The 20,413-nt window shown below is 56.6% G+C and overlaps 3 protein-coding genes across 3 annotated transcripts; 2 read left to right on the top strand and 1 right to left on the bottom strand.

Annotated features, from left to right (window-relative positions):
- The first annotated feature begins 851 nt into the window (after positions 1-851).
- Positions 852-5,225, top strand: CREB3L3 (cAMP responsive element binding protein 3 like 3). Its single transcript, XM_042835919.1, is given in 11 exon segments — positions 852-1,014; positions 1,017-1,079; positions 2,151-2,278; positions 2,382-2,640; positions 2,870-2,985; positions 3,346-3,477; positions 3,560-3,666; positions 3,759-3,827; positions 3,942-4,026; positions 4,354-4,450; positions 4,530-5,225. Coding segments are annotated over 11 exon segments (1,482 nt in total). The 5' UTR covers positions 852-935; the 3' UTR covers positions 4,877-5,225.
- A 437-nt stretch (positions 5,226-5,662) lies between these two features.
- On the bottom strand, positions 5,663-11,948 carry SIRT6 (sirtuin 6). Its single transcript, XM_042835921.1, has 8 exons — positions 11,815-11,948; positions 10,974-11,101; positions 10,448-10,630; positions 8,852-8,911; positions 8,197-8,292; positions 7,272-7,352; positions 6,807-6,930; positions 5,663-6,122 (listed from the first exon to the last, which is right to left on the bottom strand). The coding sequence occupies exons 1-8, from the start codon at positions 11,878-11,880 to the stop codon at positions 5,787-5,789; spliced, it is 1,074 nt and encodes a 357-aa protein (XP_042691855.1). The 5' UTR covers positions 11,881-11,948; the 3' UTR covers positions 5,663-5,786.
- Positions 11,949-14,099: 2,151 nt separating this feature from the next.
- LOC122169620 (ankyrin repeat domain-containing protein 24-like) lies at positions 14,100-20,094 on the top strand. Its single transcript, XM_042835917.1, is given in 18 exon segments — positions 14,100-14,201; positions 15,171-15,301; positions 15,400-15,488; positions 15,652-15,716; positions 15,964-16,021; positions 16,097-16,167; positions 16,404-16,510; positions 16,591-16,778; positions 16,900-16,928; positions 17,081-17,173; positions 17,268-17,372; positions 17,594-17,638; positions 17,736-17,834; positions 17,915-17,987; positions 18,105-18,226; positions 18,300-19,445; positions 19,558-19,955; positions 19,957-20,094. Coding segments are annotated over 18 exon segments (2,994 nt in total). The 5' UTR covers positions 14,100-14,114; the 3' UTR covers positions 20,045-20,094.
- The last annotated feature ends 319 nt before the right edge of the window (positions 20,095-20,413 follow it).

Raw genomic sequence — 20,413 nt, 5'->3', positions numbered from 1 at the left:
AGAGCGGGCTGCGGAGGACGGCTTCGAGGCTCGAGGCGGGGCATGCGGGGCTGCAGCGCCCCCTGCTGGTGCCCGCCGTGCCTCACGCGGAGGAGCGCTCTGCAGGCTTTGGCAGCGGGTCGCGTGGTGCCAGGGCGGTGGCAGGGCGGAGGCCGGCAGAGCGGACGCCCTTTGCCCGGAGCAAGGAGTTCCCGTCTCCGCTGCGGGGCCATAAATTGCGGCGTGAAGGCGGTGCCCTCCCTCTTGCCGGTCCCTCCTGGACAGAGGGCGTTGTGCAAGAGATAAGCACGACGTTGCAGCCTTGTACCCCGTGGCACAGCGTGGTCACAAGCTGCCTTGGCTCACCGGGCACGAGGGAGAGGGGCGGGCCGGGCTCTGCACAGCACGAAGGGGATCGGCTGGGTGGGTTCTGCTGGGATCTGATCATGCCCATCCAGAGTCGTAACCCCCAGCATTCAGAATGTGAGATATCCAACATCATCACCGAAGGGTGAGGGATGTGGCAGGTTGTGAGCCCCAGCCTTCATGCTTTTTGATCCACAGGGAAACTGAGGCACAGAGCTGGCAGCTGGGCCAGCCCTGGGCATGAGGATCATCATGAACATCAGTTGGGATCAACGTATGTTATGGAGAAGCAGCAAGTGGTAGAATTCAAGCTAACATCTTCCCCAGATGTTCTCAACATTTATAGGATGTGATTAATGCTGATGTGCTCATCTGAAAAAAATAAAAAGAAATTACCCCCAAAGTGGGGGAAAGTTCATGGGCAGCTGCAGAGCCTGGACTTCGCCCATCAGCCCAGGCCCCTCCTGCCCCACTCGGCAAAGGAGGACAAAAACATTTGGCTAATGAGTTACGGAGCACCGTGGGCCTTCCCTTTGCCATCGCCGGCCCCTATCAGGACACAGGCAATTTTGCAATCTTGGACACTATTTATGTGCTGTTGGAGTTTAAACTTTGCCACTCGGGTCAGGGCATCACAGAGGAGGAGGTGGCCAGGCTCGGTGTCCTGCACATCAAGGAGTTCAGAGGCCAGGACGGATCTCAGGGCTTCCCACTGGAGCTGGGATCTCACACAGGTACGTCTTGGCTGCCAGTGCTCAACAAAGCCCTGCTGTCAGCAATGGGGCTGCTGATGGCACTGGAAGGACCATGGGGAGAGAATAGAGTGTAATTTCCCCTGTTTTCCAAGCTGGCTGGTCAAATGCCACGTTAATGACAGCCAACCTCAAACCCAGCTTGAAAAAGCCTTGAGTCAGTGTTCCTCAGATATTGGTTGGGTGGTGGACTGGGTGGGTTGGGTAGGAGGTTAGGTGTTCAGTTGGTCAGTGGGTTGGTGCTTTGGTCAATCAGTTTGTCAGTTGGCCAACAGCTTGGCTGTTTGATCTGTTTTTTGGTCACTTCCTTGATTTTGCTGGTCAGTTGGCCGATTTGTTGGGTTTCTTGGAATCCAGACTTTGGGATTGGGGCCCCTTCTTGGGGCTGACCAGTGGCAGCAGCCTCCTTTCCTCCGTTTGCCACACTAAATGATTAACCTAATCTTCTCAGCGGTCCCATATGCCAGACAAGGCCAGACAGGAGAAATGAGCTGAGGGCTCAGGTCTGGGTGCTCCTCCTGTAGGATGGCTGGGTGCCCATGGGAAGCCCCTGCTGCTGGGGGAAAAATGGATGATTTAGGAGCTACAGCTGCTGGAAGCGAGCAGAGGGGGGGACACTGCCATGTCCTGACTCCCTGTGTGCATGTCCAGACCATATGTGTGCTCTCCCTCCTGCATGCAGGCACGTAGGGCTTGGCCAGGTGCGCTCACATGCTGCAATACAGGTTGCAATGTGTGCATGTTCATACCCACGTCTCACATGTGTGGGTGCATGTGTGCACATATAGATTGCATGGTCATATCCCTGCACACACATGTCAGCATGGCCATGCATCCACCCACCTATGCGTGCATCTATGTGATCACACACGCGTTTGCACACGCGTGACACGTGTGTAGATGCGCATCCTCGTGGTCCCACTCACGTCTCTGTGCTCCTTGCTCCCTCTCACCAAGCTGCCCAGTGCTTCAGGGTGTCCCCAGAGCTATGAAACTTCGGGGAGAGGCACAGGGACAATCATGGGGATGGGGTGTGACCTCGTCTCCTTGCAGCCATGGCCTCCACTGTGGGCGGCCTTGACAACATCGACCTGCTGGACCTCCTCTTTGACCGCCAGGATGGAATCCTCCGTGGTGTGGAGCTGGGGACGACATCCCCGGGCACCTGGCACGAGGATGGGGTGAGATCTGCTTTACCTGAACACCATGCATTGCTGTCCTGTGGCCCAGGCAGATCCTACAGGAGCTCAGCACTGATGGTGACAGGCATCCGTATCCCCACAGCGTGCCCAGGATGGCGAGGACTTCCTTAGCTCCATTCTGGGCTCTGGAGACTCGATATCAGACTCGCCCAGCTGGTCCCCAGGTGTCAGCGACAGCGGAGTCTCTGAGGACCCCCCCTCTGATCAACTCGACAGCCCCCCCGGGTGCTGTGACGGAGGGCTCAGCGAGGCCCCGTATGCCTTTACCAACTCCTGCCACCAGGTTCTGACACATCCTGGGAGCACTGGAGGCCCCCACCCTGAGGTCTCCATTGACCTGGGTGAGCCATGGGGGACAAACCGGGTGGAGGACAGGGCTGGGAACAGTGGGAGGTTGAGGAGACACTGGGGAGCTGATGGGTGGCGTGGGAAGTTAAGGGAGTTAGGTGGGATGGGAGGTTTGGGTATGCAGGAAGGATGGAGAGGTATGGGGCACAGAGGGGAAGCTGGGGGATGTCAGGGGGCCAAGGACACGACACAGCTGACAGCCCTCACCCGGCCCTCACCCAGATATGTGGAATCCTGGCTTCTTCCTGGAGGAGAGCCGGGGTCTGTCGACAGTCCCTGCGCCTGCATCCTGTGCCCTCACTGTCAAGGATCTGCTGCTCTCAGGCAGCTCTGATGCTGTGAGTCCTCACTACCATGTTCCCCAACCCCCTTTGTGCCCAGTCCTGTCCCATCCTAGATGCCATCCCCATTCCTCATCCCCATCCCTGTACTTTTTCTCATCCTTTCTCTTTCCTTGGACCTTTGTCCCTTCCCTCCCTCCTTGTCCCTGCCACTTCCTGGACCACGATCTCATTCCTGCCCTCATCCCTCCTTGTCTCTCCCCCACTTATTCCCCTTCCTGAACTACACACAGTCTCGTTCCCGTCCCTTTCTGGATGTCGTCCTCAACCTTGAACCACTGTCCCTACCTGTAGTCCTTTGGGGCAGGCATGGGGTGAGCCTGCAGCCCAGGACATCACCTATCCACGGTCCCACAGCAGCCACAGGCGCCCAACTCGTTACTGAGGCAGGGCCAGGGGCAGTTCCAGGAGCTCGTGCTGACAGAGGATGAGAAGAAGCTGCTGGCAAAGGAGGGGGTGTCCCTGCCCACGCAGCTGCCCCTCACCAAGGTGAGTCCTGTGGTACCTGAGATGGAACAAGTGGACACCGTGCTTGGGGTTCTGGCTGCCCTAACCCCCCCCATTTCTGCAGTATGAGGAGCGAGTGCTGAAGAAGATCCGGAGGAAGATCAGAAACAAGCAGTCAGCTCAGGAGAGTCGCAAGAAGAAGAAGGAATATATCGATGGGCTGGAGAGTCGGTATGGCCACTGAACCCCTGCCTCAGGCTGGTCGGTGATAGGCATTCTGCTTGGCTCCTCTCAGACCTCACATCCCTCTCTCTGTCCCCCAGGATGTCAGCGTGCACAGCTCAAAACCAGGAGCTGCAGAGGAAAGTCCTGCACCTAGAGAAGCAGAACTCGTAGGTGTCTCCATAGCAGACAAAGCACAAAGGGGCAGGTGAAGGGGTGGTTGAGATTCTGCTGCGAGGTGGATCCCAGACCTTGGGGTTCTCATGCACTCTCTCTATCCCCAGGTCTCTCCTGGAGCAGCTGAAGAAGCTGCAGGCCCTGGTGGTGCAGTCGAGCAACAAAGCAGCACAGACAGGAACCTGCATTGCGGTGTGTGGAGCCCCCTGCTCCTTGTTCCCATTCTCTGCCCCAAATCTCCTCTCCAGGGCTCCTTGCTTCAAGGGAGTGAGAAATCAATGGAGGAGTGCTGGAAAGGGTGGATGGAGGGATGGGTGTGCTGATGTGGAAGAATGGATGCGCCAGGGTTGGAAGGAGGGATGGATGTGTGTTAAAAAGGGTGGATGGATGGTGTCAGGACGGGGCAGGCAGCAGGGAGAAATGGAGGGACGCAGCCCTGGTTCTGCCACCAGCCCCCTCGCTGGGAACCACGTTGCACAGCATGGTCCTCCTCAAGTAACACCACCCCTGTGTCCCCAGGTCCTGCTGCTCTCCTTTGCACTCATTGTCTTCCCCTCCATCAGCCCTTTTGCCCCTAGCAAAGCTGAGACAGGTGGTGACTTCGGACCAGTGCGAGGTAAGGAGGGTTGGGGGGGGGCCATGCCAGGGCTGCACAGAGGGCATTGCTGCCAGCCCTGACTCTCCTTCGTGCTCAGTTTTCTCCAGGTCCCTGCATAACACAGCTGCCTCCCGTGTGGCTTATGCACAGCCCCGAGCTGGGGATGAGAAGCCCCCAGAGCCACTGTGGTCAAAGCACCAGGCTGAAACCGAGACTCTGCACGAAGCCTTTGGAAGCAGCTCCTTCACTCCACACCTCGATAAAGCTTCCACCCAAAACAGCACACCACCAATTGCCTCAGAGGGGCTGAGCCAGAGCGATGGGGACCAATCTGGCACTGCACTGGGGGACAGCAGTGCACTGCACCAAAGCCTGACGTCGCTCGCTTGGACAGAAGCTGACCACAGCAGGCCCACAGGGCTGGAGCCAGCTGAGGAGCTTTAAGCAGCACCCAGGAACTGCAGGGGACACAGTAAGGGTTCAGCACCCCAATACCTATAGGACAGACCCCTGGGGTCCCTCTCCAGGCACGGACGGATGCCAGAGACCAACTTGGCTTTGCTTCTATCTGTGAACTGGGAAGAGGAGGCTAGTTCCTATTGGCCTTACCAGGAGGAAAGGAAGGGGCTGCCCCTGCCTGCTGCATACAGCAGGAGCTGGGGAAGGGACATGGGTTTGGTCAAGAAGGGAATGTTGGTACCAGAGGAGGCCTGGTCTGGCTGGATGTTGACACTGCAGCTTGGTGGGTTTGTTCTCTCTCTTTTTTTTTTTTTAAACAAACAAACAAACTTCATTTTCATCTCTAAATAAAAAGTATTTTGGAAAAAAGGAAAAAAAAAAAGAATCACCTGCATTAGTTTAATACAGGGTAATCCACAGGGTTTCAAAGACACCTTGGCTGTTGGGTTCAAGAGTTTCCTGGCTCACAACGTGACAGCAGAGCTGGGGCACTTGACCAGACCCTGCTCAGGGCTGCCCAAGGAGATACAGGCACAGCAGAGGGACCAGCATCCCACCACCACCCAGCCTGCTCTATCTGAGACAGCAACAGCAGCTTGATCCTGTTGTGTCACTCCCCCAGCATTACCAACCCAACACTGAGCACCTTTATCCCTGGGCCCTTTGAGGTCTGCAGTGCACAGCTGGGCTCTGCAACCTTTTCTTTACAGATAAGGAACTGTACGGAGCAGAGGCATTCCTCCCACCCTGGTAGGTACAGCTGCCCAGACATACACGATTCAAGTGTATTTAATACTTACATAAAAAAGAGACAAAGCTTAAGGAGGTAAAAAATAAAAAGTCGGTAGGAAAAGTGGCACAGACAAGCATCTAGTCAGACAGGGAACAGTCTGGGTCAGGTGAGGAGAGGCTCTACCTTCATCTTCTTTGTCAGCGGTGGTCCTGTGTCCAGACTGGGACTCTCCTGCTTCAGATCATCCTGGTGTTCCACCAGCGTGGTCCCAAGGTCGGGGCACTGCCCAGCTGTTCCGTTGTGCTGGGAAAAAGGCTCCTCCTTGAGCAACCCGTGAGCCTCGGGCTTACATTTGTAGAGCTGTTCAGGCTTGGCAGAGTCAGCATTTTCCACCACCACCGGCCCTGTCCACTCTGGGACTTCCAGTCCCAGGTGCTTCATCAGTTTTGTCATGACATCATCGACGTAAGCATGAATGCGCAGGTCTGCCTGTCTGTCCTGGGGTAAGCAAGGACAAACGTGGCATTAGGGGGACAAACACGATGTACAGGAACAAATGTCTCTTCTCAGGGAGTGCCTGGGGACAGGAACTGGGCAATGGCTCAGCTGCACGCAGACTCCTGCCCCTGGGACATCTTCCATAAAGGAACACATGACTGTGACCCAAGCTGCTCCCTGGCTATGCTGCAGGCTGTTGGGGTTGTATCCAGGTGTGAACAGGCAGTCTGCAGCTTTACATACAGCCCAGCAAAGCAGACATGGATGCAAAACCCAGGTCAGAATGGGACAGGAACAACGGAGCTCTAGCAAATCTCAGAACTTGCCCAGCTCTGGTTATTAAAAGGATGCCTGACAATTAGGGCACCAAAACCAAGGCTAAACATGAACCAAACTCCCTTGTGCCATGGCACATGTTGTGCGTGTGCAGGTATTTAATTGGTGCTGTGATGCCACCAATTAAATTCACCAGAGCATACGCTGGGCTCTGTGCTTGGTTTTTATCATGCTCTTAATACATACCTTCCATTTCTAGGTGTTCATTGGAGTTGCAACTTTAAACCCTCCAATAATATAAGCCACTTCTGTATGGCTGCTTGGGAGGGGACAACGTGCAGGAAACAAGTAATGGGGCTGAAAGAAGTGAAGGGAAAAGAGCAGAGCAGCAAGGATGCTCTCACTCACATGCTTGGTTGCTTGCAGGTTGACTATGACCAGCTTCCCTCCTCTCTTCTTTGTGATCAGTGGGAGGTTGCCACTGGGTTTGATCTGCAGAGAGGTCCCCAGTGTAACAGAGAGATCAGCTTTCCTGCAGGGAGGAGATAAAATATCCAAGACAGAAAATAAAAAAAAATAAAACCACGATCACTTGCAGACTGCTCCAGCCTGGACTCTTAGCAGCTTCCAAGCTGGGAAGCAAAGCTGTGGATGGAATTTGCAGTACTTTTCCTTGGTCACTTCCTGGGAAAGAACCAGGCATTGCTGTCTTATGGACACTGCCTCAGGTCTTATGCATGAACCCATGCAGGGTCAGCCCAAGGGCTGCTTGCTGTGGTACTGCAGAATGCAGAGGGCACAGGCACCCTCGTGGGTCACTGCAAACTGCAGCAATCAGCAGTCATGATGGCTTGAAAATTCCAAATATGGTACCTGCAGGCTTCGTCTGCTAGTGTGAGGTCACGGTCAGGCAGGGAATCTTCCCAGTCCAGAATAGTGTCTCTTAACTTCCCTCTAGAAAACACATAGGGACCATGGTTACTCTGCTAGGAACGATCAGCAGAGATGGCTAGGAGAGAAGCAACAGCTTCGACACCCAGACCCCCTGCCACCTCCTCAGTCCAGTGCTGAGGTACAGGAGGGAGCCCACAGCAGCTGTGGGGACTCACTGGTAGGCAAGGGAAGAGACATAATTCACCTGCACGAGGCATTTTGTGGATGGTGCTGTGATGCCACCAAACGCCATCCAAGCTGCTCTCTCACTGTTTCTGTTCATTGCTGGTATGCATCTTTACCTCCCCAACTTCAGAGGTGCATCAGCACAGTTCTGCCTCATGTCCTGGAGCCCCCCTACTCTCCAGCTCAAACTTTGCTGTGCACAGAGTGTGTCTGGATGTCACATAGCATCAGTGCCCCTCCAGCTGTGGAGCTGAAGAGCTGAGGATGCTGCCCACACTTCCCTACAGGACATCTGCAGCATCAGGGCAGTGCAAGGGCTGCATCCTGTTGGAGAGGAAGAGCCACCTCTAAAGCTGCAGCTCTATAGAAGGGCACTCTCCAACACTAGGACATGTCCAAGTGATCTGCATGGGAAGACAGCCAAGAATAGGCTGCTTGGCTAGGAGCTGGGGCACTGGCCTCCTCCCTGTGCATTTAAAGATGCCCCGTGCAGCCACTGCTGCTTATTTATTCACTTGAAGCCAAGGGACAGCTGGCTCAACCCTACAACACAAAATCTGCACATCAAAATCATTCACTCCTTACCTCCCAGGTACTTGGCTGTCTCCTCTCCACTGCACAGCACCCCGGGAAGCCCCATCCAGCCCCTCTAATCCCACAGCTGCCCCAGCAGATGTACCTGCAGGCCCGCAGCCCTCGTGCTTTGGTGACGCTGCACAGCCTGCCTGTTGGCTTCAGCCCCATGCTGCCCACCACAGCATCCCGCACGTACTGCCTGCACAAACAAGAGAGGTGCTGTTCAGAGCCCAGGATCCAGTGTGACTCAACAGCAGCCACACTCAGGGAGGTGGCACAGCTGGGGAAACGTCCCCACAACACAGCACGTTTCACATCACAGCCACCTGGGAGTGAAGGAAGCAGGCGATGGCTCAGAGCCACGTGCAGTGAGCTGAGCACCTCAGTCCTTCGTCACTTTCAAACCACAATCTCTACCCAGGTATTGCTTTACAGCAATTTCCCTTTTAGGGAGCTTTGAACATCAGCTCCAAGGCCACTAAAGTTTGCTGCCATCCAGGATGCAAAGCCCAGTAGGCAATCTGTTACCTCTCTAGCAGGCAGCCCCACTTGCCACAACGAGCAGAAGGTTTCCCAGGCAACAGAGGTTTCTTAAAATACTTATTTCCTACAGTATGACAAGGCTTATTCAGATGGGACAGATCTGATCGTGATTCCATGCACTCCGCACCTGTCTGACAGGCAGCCCCAAGTCTGCTCAGGCCCTCCACTGTTCCCCAGGACAACAACAAAGCCCCCACGTGCTGCTACCCACGTACTTGCCACATTTCATGCACTCCTCCACAAACATGTTCCCGTGGAGCTCAGCCAACTTGTCCCTGTGGGAGAAATGGCAGAGATGAATGGAGGCTCCCTGAACCGAGGGAGGCCATCGCACGCAGGGCACGTGGAGACCTCTGTGTGCATTTAACATAAGAAATATTGTTCCAGGGTGGTTTTGGGAAGAGCTGTCCCTCTTGTGGGGGCAGGGGAGACCCAAAGGACGTGCTCAGACTTTGCAGAGGCCTTCTGCACCCATTTCACTTCCATCATGAGAGCATTATGCTGTGCTTGCCACCACTGAGACCAAGGGGAAGGAGAGCATATCCTGGCTTGATTTTAAATGCTTCCCTCTACAGCACCAGTTCTTTTTCTATTCTGACCCAGCCTCAAACCTTCCTTGTGCCTAACAACAACCTGGATCTTTGCTTTTCTCAGCACTCAGTGGTTTTCTCTTTGTCCTTGCAGAGTCCCAGCTCTTTTCCAGCCCTTTTGTTCAAAACTCCCCTCAAGTTCAACACCAAACTCAAAGTGCAGAAGCTAGTGGAAAACAAAGCCACATTCTTCCCACTTCCCTGTGAGCCTCACAGTGACTGGAAACCTCCTCCAGGACTGACCTGATCCACAACACTGAACAGCTTTGGCCCCAGCTGAGCAGCACTTTCTTAAGCACGTGCTCCACTTGAGTGCAAGAGAAATGCTGAAGAAGAATGTGAGCCAGCTGCAGCAGGCTGAAGGGAGCACTGATGAGCCATGGTGATTAATTCCTATTCCTTTTTCCAAGGTTGTTTAGTTTGAAAAGGCATATGCAGGGTCAGGAGCACGAACCAGGACTCAAGGCTTTTAATAATAAGAAATACCCTTTTGAGCCAGCTCTGCTCAGACCATAAAGGCTGAAGCCATTTGAGATCTTCTGCATCTTCTCCCAGTTCCCAGTCAGGCATCTCATTCTAACTTCCTTCACTCCATTTTCTTCCTTGAATTCAGCTGCTCTCTCTTTCTCTTCCAGGCAGTTCCAAACAGTTTGGATTATGAGATAATTACCTGCTGGTCTTAACGATTAGAAATGGGTTCTTATCACAGGCCTTCGTTGAAGGGAGAAGAGCATGTTGCCACAAGTGCTCATAGAAAGGCAGGTTCCTTTGAGGACAACTTGGAAATAGCCACCACTCTGCTAAACACACTTCAGACTCCACCCAAGCAGAGAGGGGAGATCCCTCACCCTTGGGTTCCACGTCACAGCTCCTCACAGAAGGAACACCTCTATGTAGGAGCCCTGAGCCCACTGCAGCTGGCAAAAAAATCAGAGACTGCAGCTAGTAAGTTAGATCAGTTCCTACTGCAGCACCCTCTCTGCCCTGATTCTATGGCAGTTTCATCAGTCTATCCACTATCCACATCAGTGGGCAAACAGCTTCTAACTTATCTCTGAAACTCAATCCCCAACATAAAGAGAGAACTGGCTGGTGTACTTTGTCAGGGATGTTTGCAGATGCTTGCACACGAGGCCGTGCTAATCAGGCAGGAAGAACAGCCACGCTTTGGCATCTGGGAGAGACAAAAAGAACCTGGAGGCAGGGTGGGAGAAGCAGTACCGTGGGAATCCTGAGCGCACATGAAGGCCATCCACGTTCTGGCTGACCAGGAATTTCAGGATGCCGACTCTCTGCAGCCCCAGAAGTGCCATGTGAGTTTTGGAGGGCCTGGCGTTCTCAAAGGTGGTGTCAAATTTTGGGGAAAGCCCCTTCTCTTCCATAGTCCAGACACCATTAGGCCCCCTGCAGCAAAGGGACAAGAAGAAACAATAACTGAGATCTCAGGCTCTGCTACGATGCTTGTAAATTCATCCCAAGCCCCATCAGTGCTAAACAAGGGCCAAATATTACTGGATATTTTTGTTCAAAATGCACACAGGGCTTCTAGGTTTAACATCAAACCAATGTGCAAGATGGAAAAGGTAGTTTCAGCTGGATACAGGACAAGACAAGAGTGGAAAGGACATGACAGGATGATCCCTGCTGGAAGGATGACTGGCAGGAAGCCCAGTTTAGATGGAAGATGGACTCGGATGAGGTGCTGCTCACCCTCTACCCCCCTTTGCCTGCTGCCCACTGCCTTTACCTGAAGTCAGGAATCCCCGAGGCGGTGCTGATGCCAGCCCCTGTGTGGAACACAACATTGGAAGAACTCCTTATCAAGTCTGCCAGCTCACACACCTTCCTCTCCAGCTCTTCTGGTGGATCAAAAATCTGAGAGGAAGAGACAAATCCCCACGTGAATGGGGATATGCAGAGAGGGGTCCTACGTGCCTCCTGGCAGGCACAAAGAGCCAGCAAACCACACTTCTGTCTTATCCACAATGACAACTCCACGTGGGAAAGGAGATTTGATGTGTCACATTGCTTAATGACAAATGCACATAATGAGGGAAACAAACAGCAGTGTATATACCATCCCCATGCAAATTAAGGCTTAAAACGAGCAGGATGGGGGATGGTGGTGGATGGGGTCATGGGCCCATTCTGATTTTTGGCACAGCATAAATTCATTTCCATAGGATGGTTCTTTGGCCTGGCCTTCTAGGGACAGCGGTTCCAACCCAAAGCTTTTCTTAAGCTTTGTGAGCATGGATGGGGGCTTGGGGGCGCAGGGATGGGGTCACTCCAGGAGGAACTCAGCGGTGCCCACCTCGCTCCCTTCAAAACAAACGGCCCGCTGGGCGATGGGGAGGGGAGAGGGAAGGATCCTGCCAGGGGAAAGGGCCGGCCTGAGGAACACAAAGGGGAGGACGGGACGCAAAGCAGGAGGAAGAAGGGAAAGGAGGCGGCGAGCTCCGAGGCCGGGACCGAAGCACCTAAAAACCCCGCGGTGCCGGGGGTCCCCAGGGAGCACAAAGCCCCGTTGCTATGGCAACCTCGCAGGATTCGGGCCATGCCAGGCGACCCCGCCGCGCCGTGCTCACCTCGGGGAGGCCGCACTTGCCCTTATCCGAGTAGGGCGAGAGCCCGGCCGCGTAATTCACCGCCATGGCCCGGCCCGGCCACCGGAGAGCTCATTGTTGTCGGTCCGCGAGCGGGCGGAAGCGCACAGGGAGGCCGCGGCATTAGGGCGCATGCGCAGACTCCAGTCTAGAGTAGGCCTCAGCCACAGTGCGCATGCGCAGACTCCTGTCTAGAGTAGGCCGCAGCACCAGTACGCATGAGCAGACTCATGAAGTCCTCGCCGCCATCTTTGTGTTTGGCAACAGGGACGTCTGCCCTCACCGTGCTAATACATGCACTATAAGACAAAGCCTTTGGAAGGGAAGAAAACACTGGGTGCTGATAAGGAGGTGCCAGGCAAGGGTGTATAATGCCTGGTGATGCCGTGCAAAGAGGGCAGGGGCTCTCAGCTCTGCTCGTCTCATCCATGTCCTACACTGCCTGCAGCCTAATAGGGTTGGGGGGCCAGGTCATAGAATAATAGAATGGTTTAGGTTTGGAGAGGACCTTAAAGATAATCAAGTTCCACCCCCCTTCACTGGGCAGGGTTGACAACCGCTGGGTCAGGCTGCCCAGGATCCCGTCCAGCCTAGCCCTGAGTGCCTCCAGAGATGGGGCATCCCCAATTTCTGGTGTTCCAGCAGCTCACTGCCCTCTGAGTAAAATATTTCTCCCTAACACTTAACCTGAAATGTTGTGGTGGTTCCAAATCCTTCTATCCCTCCCCTGAGGCTTGCCCAGCCCTGCCGTGATACCCTCTCCAATGCAAGCTGCCCTATGCCTGGGTGCAGGGGTTTGAAGGGTGCTGCCTGCTCTGCTTGGTGCTGGGCCCTCCCATGTCCCCCCCCACCTGTAACCGCAGAGGTAACCCAATGCCTTCATGTGCCCCCCCCGCGCCATGCTGTGGGCCAGTAGCAGTGAGACAAGGAACAGACAGAGCTGGTGGCGAGCTGGACCCATAGCAGCAGCAGCAAAGCCCTCAAAGCTGCCACTGCCCTCTGCAACAGCCACATCCCCACAGCCTGACCCCAGCAAGCAGACGAGGTTTTCAGACACAGCCATCGGGTGTCCGGGTGCCACAGGACTACAGTTACCATGAAGAGCTTGAAGGCCAAATTCAGGAAGGCAGATGTAAGTGCTGTCCCCAAGGACATGGGGACGTGTCCTGGGTTGCCAGTGCCCCGGGGGTGTCAGTGGGTTTCACAGGGGTCTGGGAACACAGGGACCTGCCCCAGGATGTCCTATGTTTTGCATGGGTATGGGGACATGGGGACCTGTCCCGAGTGGCCAATAACCATGGCTGCCACTGGGATTATTGGTGGGAGCAGGGCAGAGCAAAGGAAGGAAAAGCAGCACCGAGGAGAGGTGAGTGTTTCCCAGGTCCTGTACCCATTTCTGTCCAGTGGGATGCAGGGATGGCTGCCAGCTTTCCAGCTGCCACAGCCAGATTGGGTTCCCACCTTGGAGCCAGCAAGTCAATGCTCCTTAATTATTCAGCACCAGAGTGGCATAATGCTGCATATTCCTACTGCTTCCCAGGCTGGGAAGAGGGTGACAGTGCTGTCCCCACTGCCTATGGAAGCACCAGGGGGACGTGTAGGTGGAGAAGCCTGCACTACCTGCTGTGCTCAGAGTGCTCTGTGCCTCAATTTCCCTACACTGCTGTGAGAGGGGAGGGCTGAGGGTCTCCATTCGGTCCCCTTGGGCTCTTCTGGGACAGATATTTGGGAATCCTCTGCATTTTGGGGTTCTCTCCTTGCAGGAGGTCAGTAGTTCCTAAGATTCAGGCGGGGGGTCCTGCATGTCCCTCTTGGCCCCAGAGTGATGGGAGATCAGTTTGTGTCCCCCAGGGCAGGGTTCAGGTCCTACATCCTTCTTCTTCAAGGAAGTGGTTACAGGCAGTGGGAGGGTGCTTGTCCCCGTAGTTCGGAGATGCATCTTTTCCTCTTCTTGTACACGGGATGTCCAAGAGCTACTCCCCCCTCATCCCCATCCCCTCCCACTCTAACTGGGACCAGTTGGTGCTCGGTGGAACCTCAGTACCTGCTCCGAGGCAGGCATGCAGGGATGCTGGAGCTCTGGGCGCCGAGGAGGGAGGGAAGGAAGGAGGGACGAAGGGGTGGCAGGAGGCGGATCCCGACTGTCACTGCGGCAGGACTCGGTCCCCGCCCGGGCGGCGGTACCGGACCGACCCGTGGTCTGGGGTCCGTAATCAGGAGCCCCGGCCAGCCTACGCTCAGGCAAGGGATGCATGGCTGCCCGCCGCCTCCTCCTCAACACCATGAAGCAGATCTGCCTCTGTGCCGCTGCCTCCTTTGCGGTACGTCCCTGCCCTCCATCCCCGCTCCCCTTCAGTCCTGCACACGGGGTAAGCTGTCGCCCCCAACCCCCGCCCGGATCCCCTCTATTCCCAATCCTGTCCCCGAGGCTCCGCTGCGTCCTCTCCGAGCTGCTTTGTCCTTGCAAGACAAAGGGGAGGGGGTGAGCGCCACGCTCCCAGTTTGCCCAGTAACCCTGGGAGTCTGGTTTATTCCACACCCCTTGAGTGGGTCCCCTGGCCCCATAGAACAGACGCCGTGGCACAGGGCCCCTGCCTAGCGCTGGGCGGCAGCTGGTGAGGGGTAGGATGTGAGCAGCTCTCAGAGGTGACATCTATTTCCCAGCCGAAGCCAACCTCTGGTTTGTTGTCACAGGCTGTGGGGAGAGTCCTGCTCTGCTGTGGGTCATTCCCTGAGCAGGGGAGGTGTGAGGCCACTGGGTCAGCAAATTCTTACCTAGCCCCAGTCCTGTTTGGGAGCGGGGACAGAATTGTGCCCAACACATCCTGGGCTGCAGTCATCCCCAGGGACCTGAGCTCACTGTCAGCCCTGCTTGCCCTGACTTGACCCCTGCCTTGGAAAGGAGAAAAACAAGGCTGAGAATAGAGAGACCCAGGCAGGGATAGGGCTCAGACACCCCTGGGTGCTGGCTGTGGATAGCATCAAGGTCGCTGGGGTGGCAGGAACAAACCCTGGGGCAGGGGCAATCAGGGAGCATCCCAAATCTTGGAACATTGAGAGTTAAACTGGGGCAATTCTGTTAATTCCTCTGTCTGTGAACTGCAAACTGGTTGGGGTGTGAAGGGGAACCTTATTCCCATCAGCTCTCCCAGCTAAACCTTTCATACAGCACACCAGACACTGCAGCAGCTGGGAAACTGCACCCAAGGGATAGAGTTGGGGGTGGGTGGGAGATAGCAGATGAGGGGGGTGAGGATTAGCACCCACACCTAGCTCAACATCCTACCTGCCCCTGATGATAGCACAGAGATCACAGCCTCACGTTGGCTTCATTGCAGAGTCAGGACTGGACCAAGAATGATGAGAAGCTCCTGCAAGCTGTGGACTACAACGATGCTGGAAAGGTGGCATCCCTCCTCGTCCGCAAGGGCCTGGTCCCCACCAAGCTGGATTCTGAGGGCAAATCTGCGTGAGTGCTGTCCTGTGTCTCCAGGTCACCAGGGATGGAGGGCTGTGATGGGGCTCAGGTGAGAGATGTGGGTCTGACAGCTCTGGGTCTCGCTGCAGGTTTCATCTGGCTGCCACACGGGGGAATGCAGACTGCCTTGAAGCCATGCTAGCTCACGGTGTGGATGCCATGACCAAAGACAGCTCAGGTGAGGGCATGGCAGCCACATGCCCCTTTCTAATGCTGTGGTGGCCCAGCTCAGCTCAGCAAGTCCTCCTGTGTGTGCTCATCCATCTGTTCCCCAGCTGATCCAACCAGCGCTATGAACCCACTGTCTGTCCTCTGACCTGTTTGTCTGTCCCTCTCCCCAGGTTACACTGCCCTGCACCTGGCATCCAAGCACGGCCACCCACAATGTGTCAGCAAGCTGCTGCAGGTACTGGGGATGAGAGGGAGGGTGCTGTGTCACACCACACAGAGCCCAGCACCTTAAGGGCAGCCCCAGCCTGCTGCCCTCTGTCTCTGAGCTCCCTTCCCTCAGTGGTGGTGCTGGTTGGCACGGTGGTTTCCTGGCTCTATCTGGCACTGTATGATTTGGGACAGCCCTGCTCAACCCTACAACTATGCTAAGTAGCCACATGCTTGCAGAGTCTATCTGTCCCCCATCTGTCCTCTCCCTTCAGGCCTCCTGCCCTGTGGATGTAGCTGACAGCAGTGGCCAGACGGCGCTGCACCATGCAGGTGAGTGAGGACAGTGCCAAACCCATCCTGCTCACATCCCTACACCAGGCAGTGCTCAGCCTCTGTCCTCCACAGCAATCAGTGGCTGCATCCCGTGCTCAGAGATCCTCTGCGATTACAAAGCTCCCCTGAACATTAAGGATAAGGTGAGATCCTTCTGCTTCTCACCCTGTGACACTTTATAGAGCAGCAAAGATCCAGGCTGCCTCTGAAATGCAGCTGCTTCTGGGGTGGAAGGCAGCAGCTGGCAGTGCCTGTGGTCTCCAGAGCACTGCTGTGAAAACACCCTGCAAGCAGGATGTGGAAATCAAGCAGCAGGGTGCCCCAAGGTGGGGGATCCAAGCAGCATCCCCAGAACCTCACCCAATTTATCTCTGCCCAGAATGGCTGCACTCCGTTGATCCTTGCTGCCAAAATGAGCCACTCAGAGCTCTGCCAGTACCTGCTGCACCGTGGAGCAGCCATCAACAGCCGGGACCTGCAGGGGAAGTGAGTCTTTGCTGGTGAAGGTTGGGGGCACATGGGGAGACGGATGGTCTTCTGACCTCTGCTCCCATCCCTCTGCTCAGGACAGCCCTGATGCTGGCCTGTGAGAATGGCAGCGTGGAGACCGTGGAGGTGCTCATCAATGCTGGTGCACGGGTGGCCTTGGTGGATTCGATGGGCCACGATGCTGCACACTACAGCCTGTCCACGGGCAACGCTCTCATCCAGCACTTCCTGCAAGAGGCTGCTCAGCGCCAGTCCTGGGCCAGTGGTAAGGCAGCTGTTTGCTCTCCATGAGTACACGACACTGTGAACACCCCCAGTGTGGCTCCACCTGCTGTGCCCACCTCCATGATCCCCAAAATCGCCTTGATTTCTCTTTCTCTCCACAGAAGAGGAGACATCTGAGCAGACGTCCCAGGTGAGGGTTGCCAGGCCTGACTCTTAGCGGGATTAGCCTGGATCCTGCCCTCAGCCCTTGGGTGGGGGTCATTGGGAGTCTTCAGGCTCTCCAAGGCAGTGATGGTTCAGGAAGGGGGAAGGCCACTTGGCATGTGATGTCCCTCTGTGCAGACATCTTCACCCAGCCAGTCAGCAGGCAGAGAGAAAAGCAACACTCCGAGGAAGAGAAAAGCTCCCCTGCCTCCCCCAGGTACCCCAGGCCAGGTAAGGGACAGGATCCTTCTTGGTACGGGCTTAGCTCCATATCTGCAGTCACAAGGCAGCTGAACCCATTCAGAACTCCTCCATCTGCCTGCAGGAGGACCAGGATGCTTACGAGGAGATTGTGAGGCTGCGGCAGGAGAGGGCACAGTTCTTGCAGAAAATCCGGGGCTTGGAGCAGCAGGAGAAGGAGAGACGAGAGGTACAGATGAGGCACAATTTCGTGGGGAAGATGCCACCCCATCACCAGGGATGGGAGGGATGAGGACAGCATTTATCTTTCCCTGTTTCCCTGTGGATTTTGTGTTGAGGGACGTGGTTTAGGGAGTACTGTTGGTGGTAGGTGGTTGGACTGGATGATCTTGAAGGTCTTTTCCAACCTTGGTGATTCTGTGATTCTGTTGTTTCTCTGTGTCTTGCCAGCAGGCAGAGCTGGATAAAGGCTCCCTACGCTCCATGGAGAAGCAGGTGAGGCCAGTGTGGGGGAGGTCATAGGCAGCCTTGGCTGTCTGAGAGGTCCTGGTGCTGGGGGTGCCATTGGGGACCCCTGTGTCATGCTGTGCAGATCCAAGAGCTGGAGGAGAGGCTGGCAGCACGGGAGAGAGAGAAGGAACGGCTGGGGAAGGAGGTGGAGGCTCTGCAGAGCCGTTTGTCCTCGCAGGAGGTGGGCACAGAGAGTGGCTGGCAGCACCAGAGGCCAGGCAGGGTGTGCAGCATCTGACACGTACTGCTCTGCACCCTTAGAATGAGAAGGAAAACACGAGCTACGACATCGAGACGCTGCAGGACGAGGAGGGAGAGCTGCTCGAGTTCCCAGGTAGGGGCCCTGCTGGCCTCCAATGGTCACCGTGGGGCTGTGCGTCGCTCACAGACGGCGTTCCTGGCTGTGTGGAGCTGGAAACGGGCACGGCACCAGCATCTGTGTGCTGCACAGGGGCAGAGCTGCTGCTCTCCAAGAAGACTCTGAGCCCTTCGGCTGAGGAGCTGCTGGCCACGCTGCAGGGCCAGGTGCAGTCGCTCACCATGCAGAACAAGGAGCTGAGGGAGAAGATACAGGCAAGTCACCATCTGTCTGCCCATCCATCCCTTGGTTCCCTGCCTGCTGGCAGCCTCACCATCCCCTCAGCAGGTCCTGGAGAACTTCGAGCGGGACGAGAGTGACCCATCTTCCCCTGAGGACTTTGTGCCTGCCAGCCTCTACAACTCCCTCAAGCGTGAGCTGGAGAGGCTGCAGGCTCAGGGTGCCGAGCGTGGGAGGCAGAGCCTTGCAACAGGGCCAGGTGGAAAAGGCAGCAAGGAGCAGCGGTGCAGCACTGAGCACCAGGTCCAGAGCCGCTGTGAGCTGCGGGTGCCCCTCCAGCAGCCTCCCTCCAGCCCCGACGAGCGTGGCACTGAGCTGGCCGAGGCTCGGATGGCCCTGAAGCAAGCAAAGGCAGCGCTGGAGGAGCGAGAGCAGCAGGTGAGGGAGCTGCAGGGCCGCTTGGAGGCTGGTGGTGCCCAAGAGGAGGCACTGCGGGAGAAGGCGGCCCTGCTGGAGCGCTGCAGCCGAGCAGAAGCGGTGGCGGAAGCGATGAGATGTGAGATGGAAGCCAAGACACAGAGCTGGCGGGCAGGCAACGCACCCGAGCTGGAGCCAGGAGTGCCAGAGCAGCGCATGGCCGAGCTGGCAAGGCAACACGGGGAGCTGACAACTCAGCTGGGGCAGCTGCAAGAGGTGCTGGGCCGCAGGGAGGCTGAGCTGGAAACCCTGCGAGAGCAGCTGGCAGCCCGGCCAGTGGGACGGAAGGAGCACGAGGAGGTGCTGGCCCGGCTGCAGCAGGCGCAGAGGGAAGCCAAGAGCCAGGTGTCTCCAGAGGAGCACGCTCGGGCCACGGCGGCGTTGCAGCAGCAGCTGCAGGCGCTGCAGCAGCGGGCAGATCGGCTGCAAGCTGTGGCAGAAGCCAAAGGACGCGAGGCTGCGAGGCTGCAGGCTGAGCTGGAGACGGCGGTGCCGCGTGGGGAGCACGAGGCGGCGCAGGAGGGGCTGAGGGCCGAGGCGGCGGCGTTGAGCCAGAGGTTGAATGAGCTGTCGCGACGGCACGAGAAGACGTGCGAGGAGGTGTTCAGGGTGCAAAGGCAGGCGTTGTTCATGAAGAGTGAGAGGCAGGCGGCCGAGGAGCGGCTGGCCGCGGTGCAGCAGCAGCTGGCCGAAGCACGAGATGAAACACGGCGCTTGCAGGACCTCCACGGCCACGTAGAGGATTCAGCCCGGTTGGTCAGGGACAGGGATAGGAAGGTAGGGGATGGGGAGGTGGTGGAAGGGTGGCAGCGGGGTCACAGCAATGGGGAGATCCCTAAGGAGATGGGGCTGAGTGACACCTGGTTCCCCATAACCGTGCACTGCGCAGATCACTGAGCTCTCCAAGGAGGTCTTCAGGCTGAAGGAGGCCCTGAATGCTCTCCCAGAGTCCAAGGGAGTGATGCAGACCCCCCCCGAAACTGCTGCCATGCAGTCCAGGATCCGGGCACTGGAGGAGAAGCTGGCGGTGGGTATCGGGGTGCCTGGTGGGTTCCCAGGTCCTCACCCCGAGCCCAAGGCTGCTTGCTCTCTTTCAGGAGACGGAGCTGCAGCACAGCAAGGTGGTCAAGCTGTACCGGAGCCACCTGCTCTACGCAGTGCAAGTGAGCTGGGACATGGCAGTGGGGACAGTGCCATAGGGGACTACTGCACCATGCGTGCATCAGTGCCCAGGGGTGGCAGCAAGGGATCCACAGACTGCCAACTCACTGAGCTCCTGAATGTCTCTTCTGCCCCAGGGCCACATGGATGAGGACGTGCAGAGGCTGCTGTGCCAGATCCTGAAGATGCAGAGGCTGCAGGAGCAGGGCAGATGAATCCCCACCAGCAAGGCAGTACCACAGGAACCATGGGCACAGCCAGCAACCTGGCCGGGGGGGGAGGGGGGGGGGGGGGCCAGGCCCGTGTTCACACCCTCACGGCCCCTTTGCTTCTCTGAGCAGCACCCTGGTACTGGCACATCCATCTCCATCACTCACCTGGCACTGGGGGTCCTGTGCTAAGCCCCCACGCTGCTGCACGCACCCCAGCACAGTAGCAATAAAGTATTTCTATTCACAGCAACAGGATGGTTTGTCTCTGGGGGGATGAAGACAGGAACACGGGTGATGTAGAACGCAGTGCTGGAAATGAAGATGCTGGGGATTTAATGCCATAATCTCCTTCAGCCTCAGTGCCCCCAGAGG

The sequence above is a fragment of the Centrocercus urophasianus genome, unplaced genomic scaffold (genome assembly GCF_019232065.1).
Source record: "Centrocercus urophasianus isolate 14NV4802_14NV808 unplaced genomic scaffold, USGS_Curo_1.0 seq_56, whole genome shotgun sequence".
Classification (NCBI taxonomy): Eukaryota; Metazoa; Chordata; class Aves; order Galliformes; family Phasianidae; genus Centrocercus; species Centrocercus urophasianus.
This window is presented reverse-complemented; position numbering and strand designations above follow the sequence as displayed.

Excerpts from the sequence above, each read along its gene's own strand:
- SIRT6 (XM_042835921.1), bottom strand. The coding sequence starts at position 11,880 with ATGGCGGTGAATTACGCGGCCGGGCTCTCGCCCTACTCGGATAAGGGC. Across the intron at positions 8,293-8,851 it reads GAGTGCATGAAATGTGGCAA|GCAGTACGTGCGGGATGCTG; the intron begins GTACGTGGGTAG and ends TTGTTTGTGCAG. Across the intron at positions 6,123-6,806 it reads ACCTGCAAGCAACCAAGCAT|GACAGACAGGCAGACCTGCG; the intron begins GTGAGTGAGAGC and ends TGCTTACCCCAG.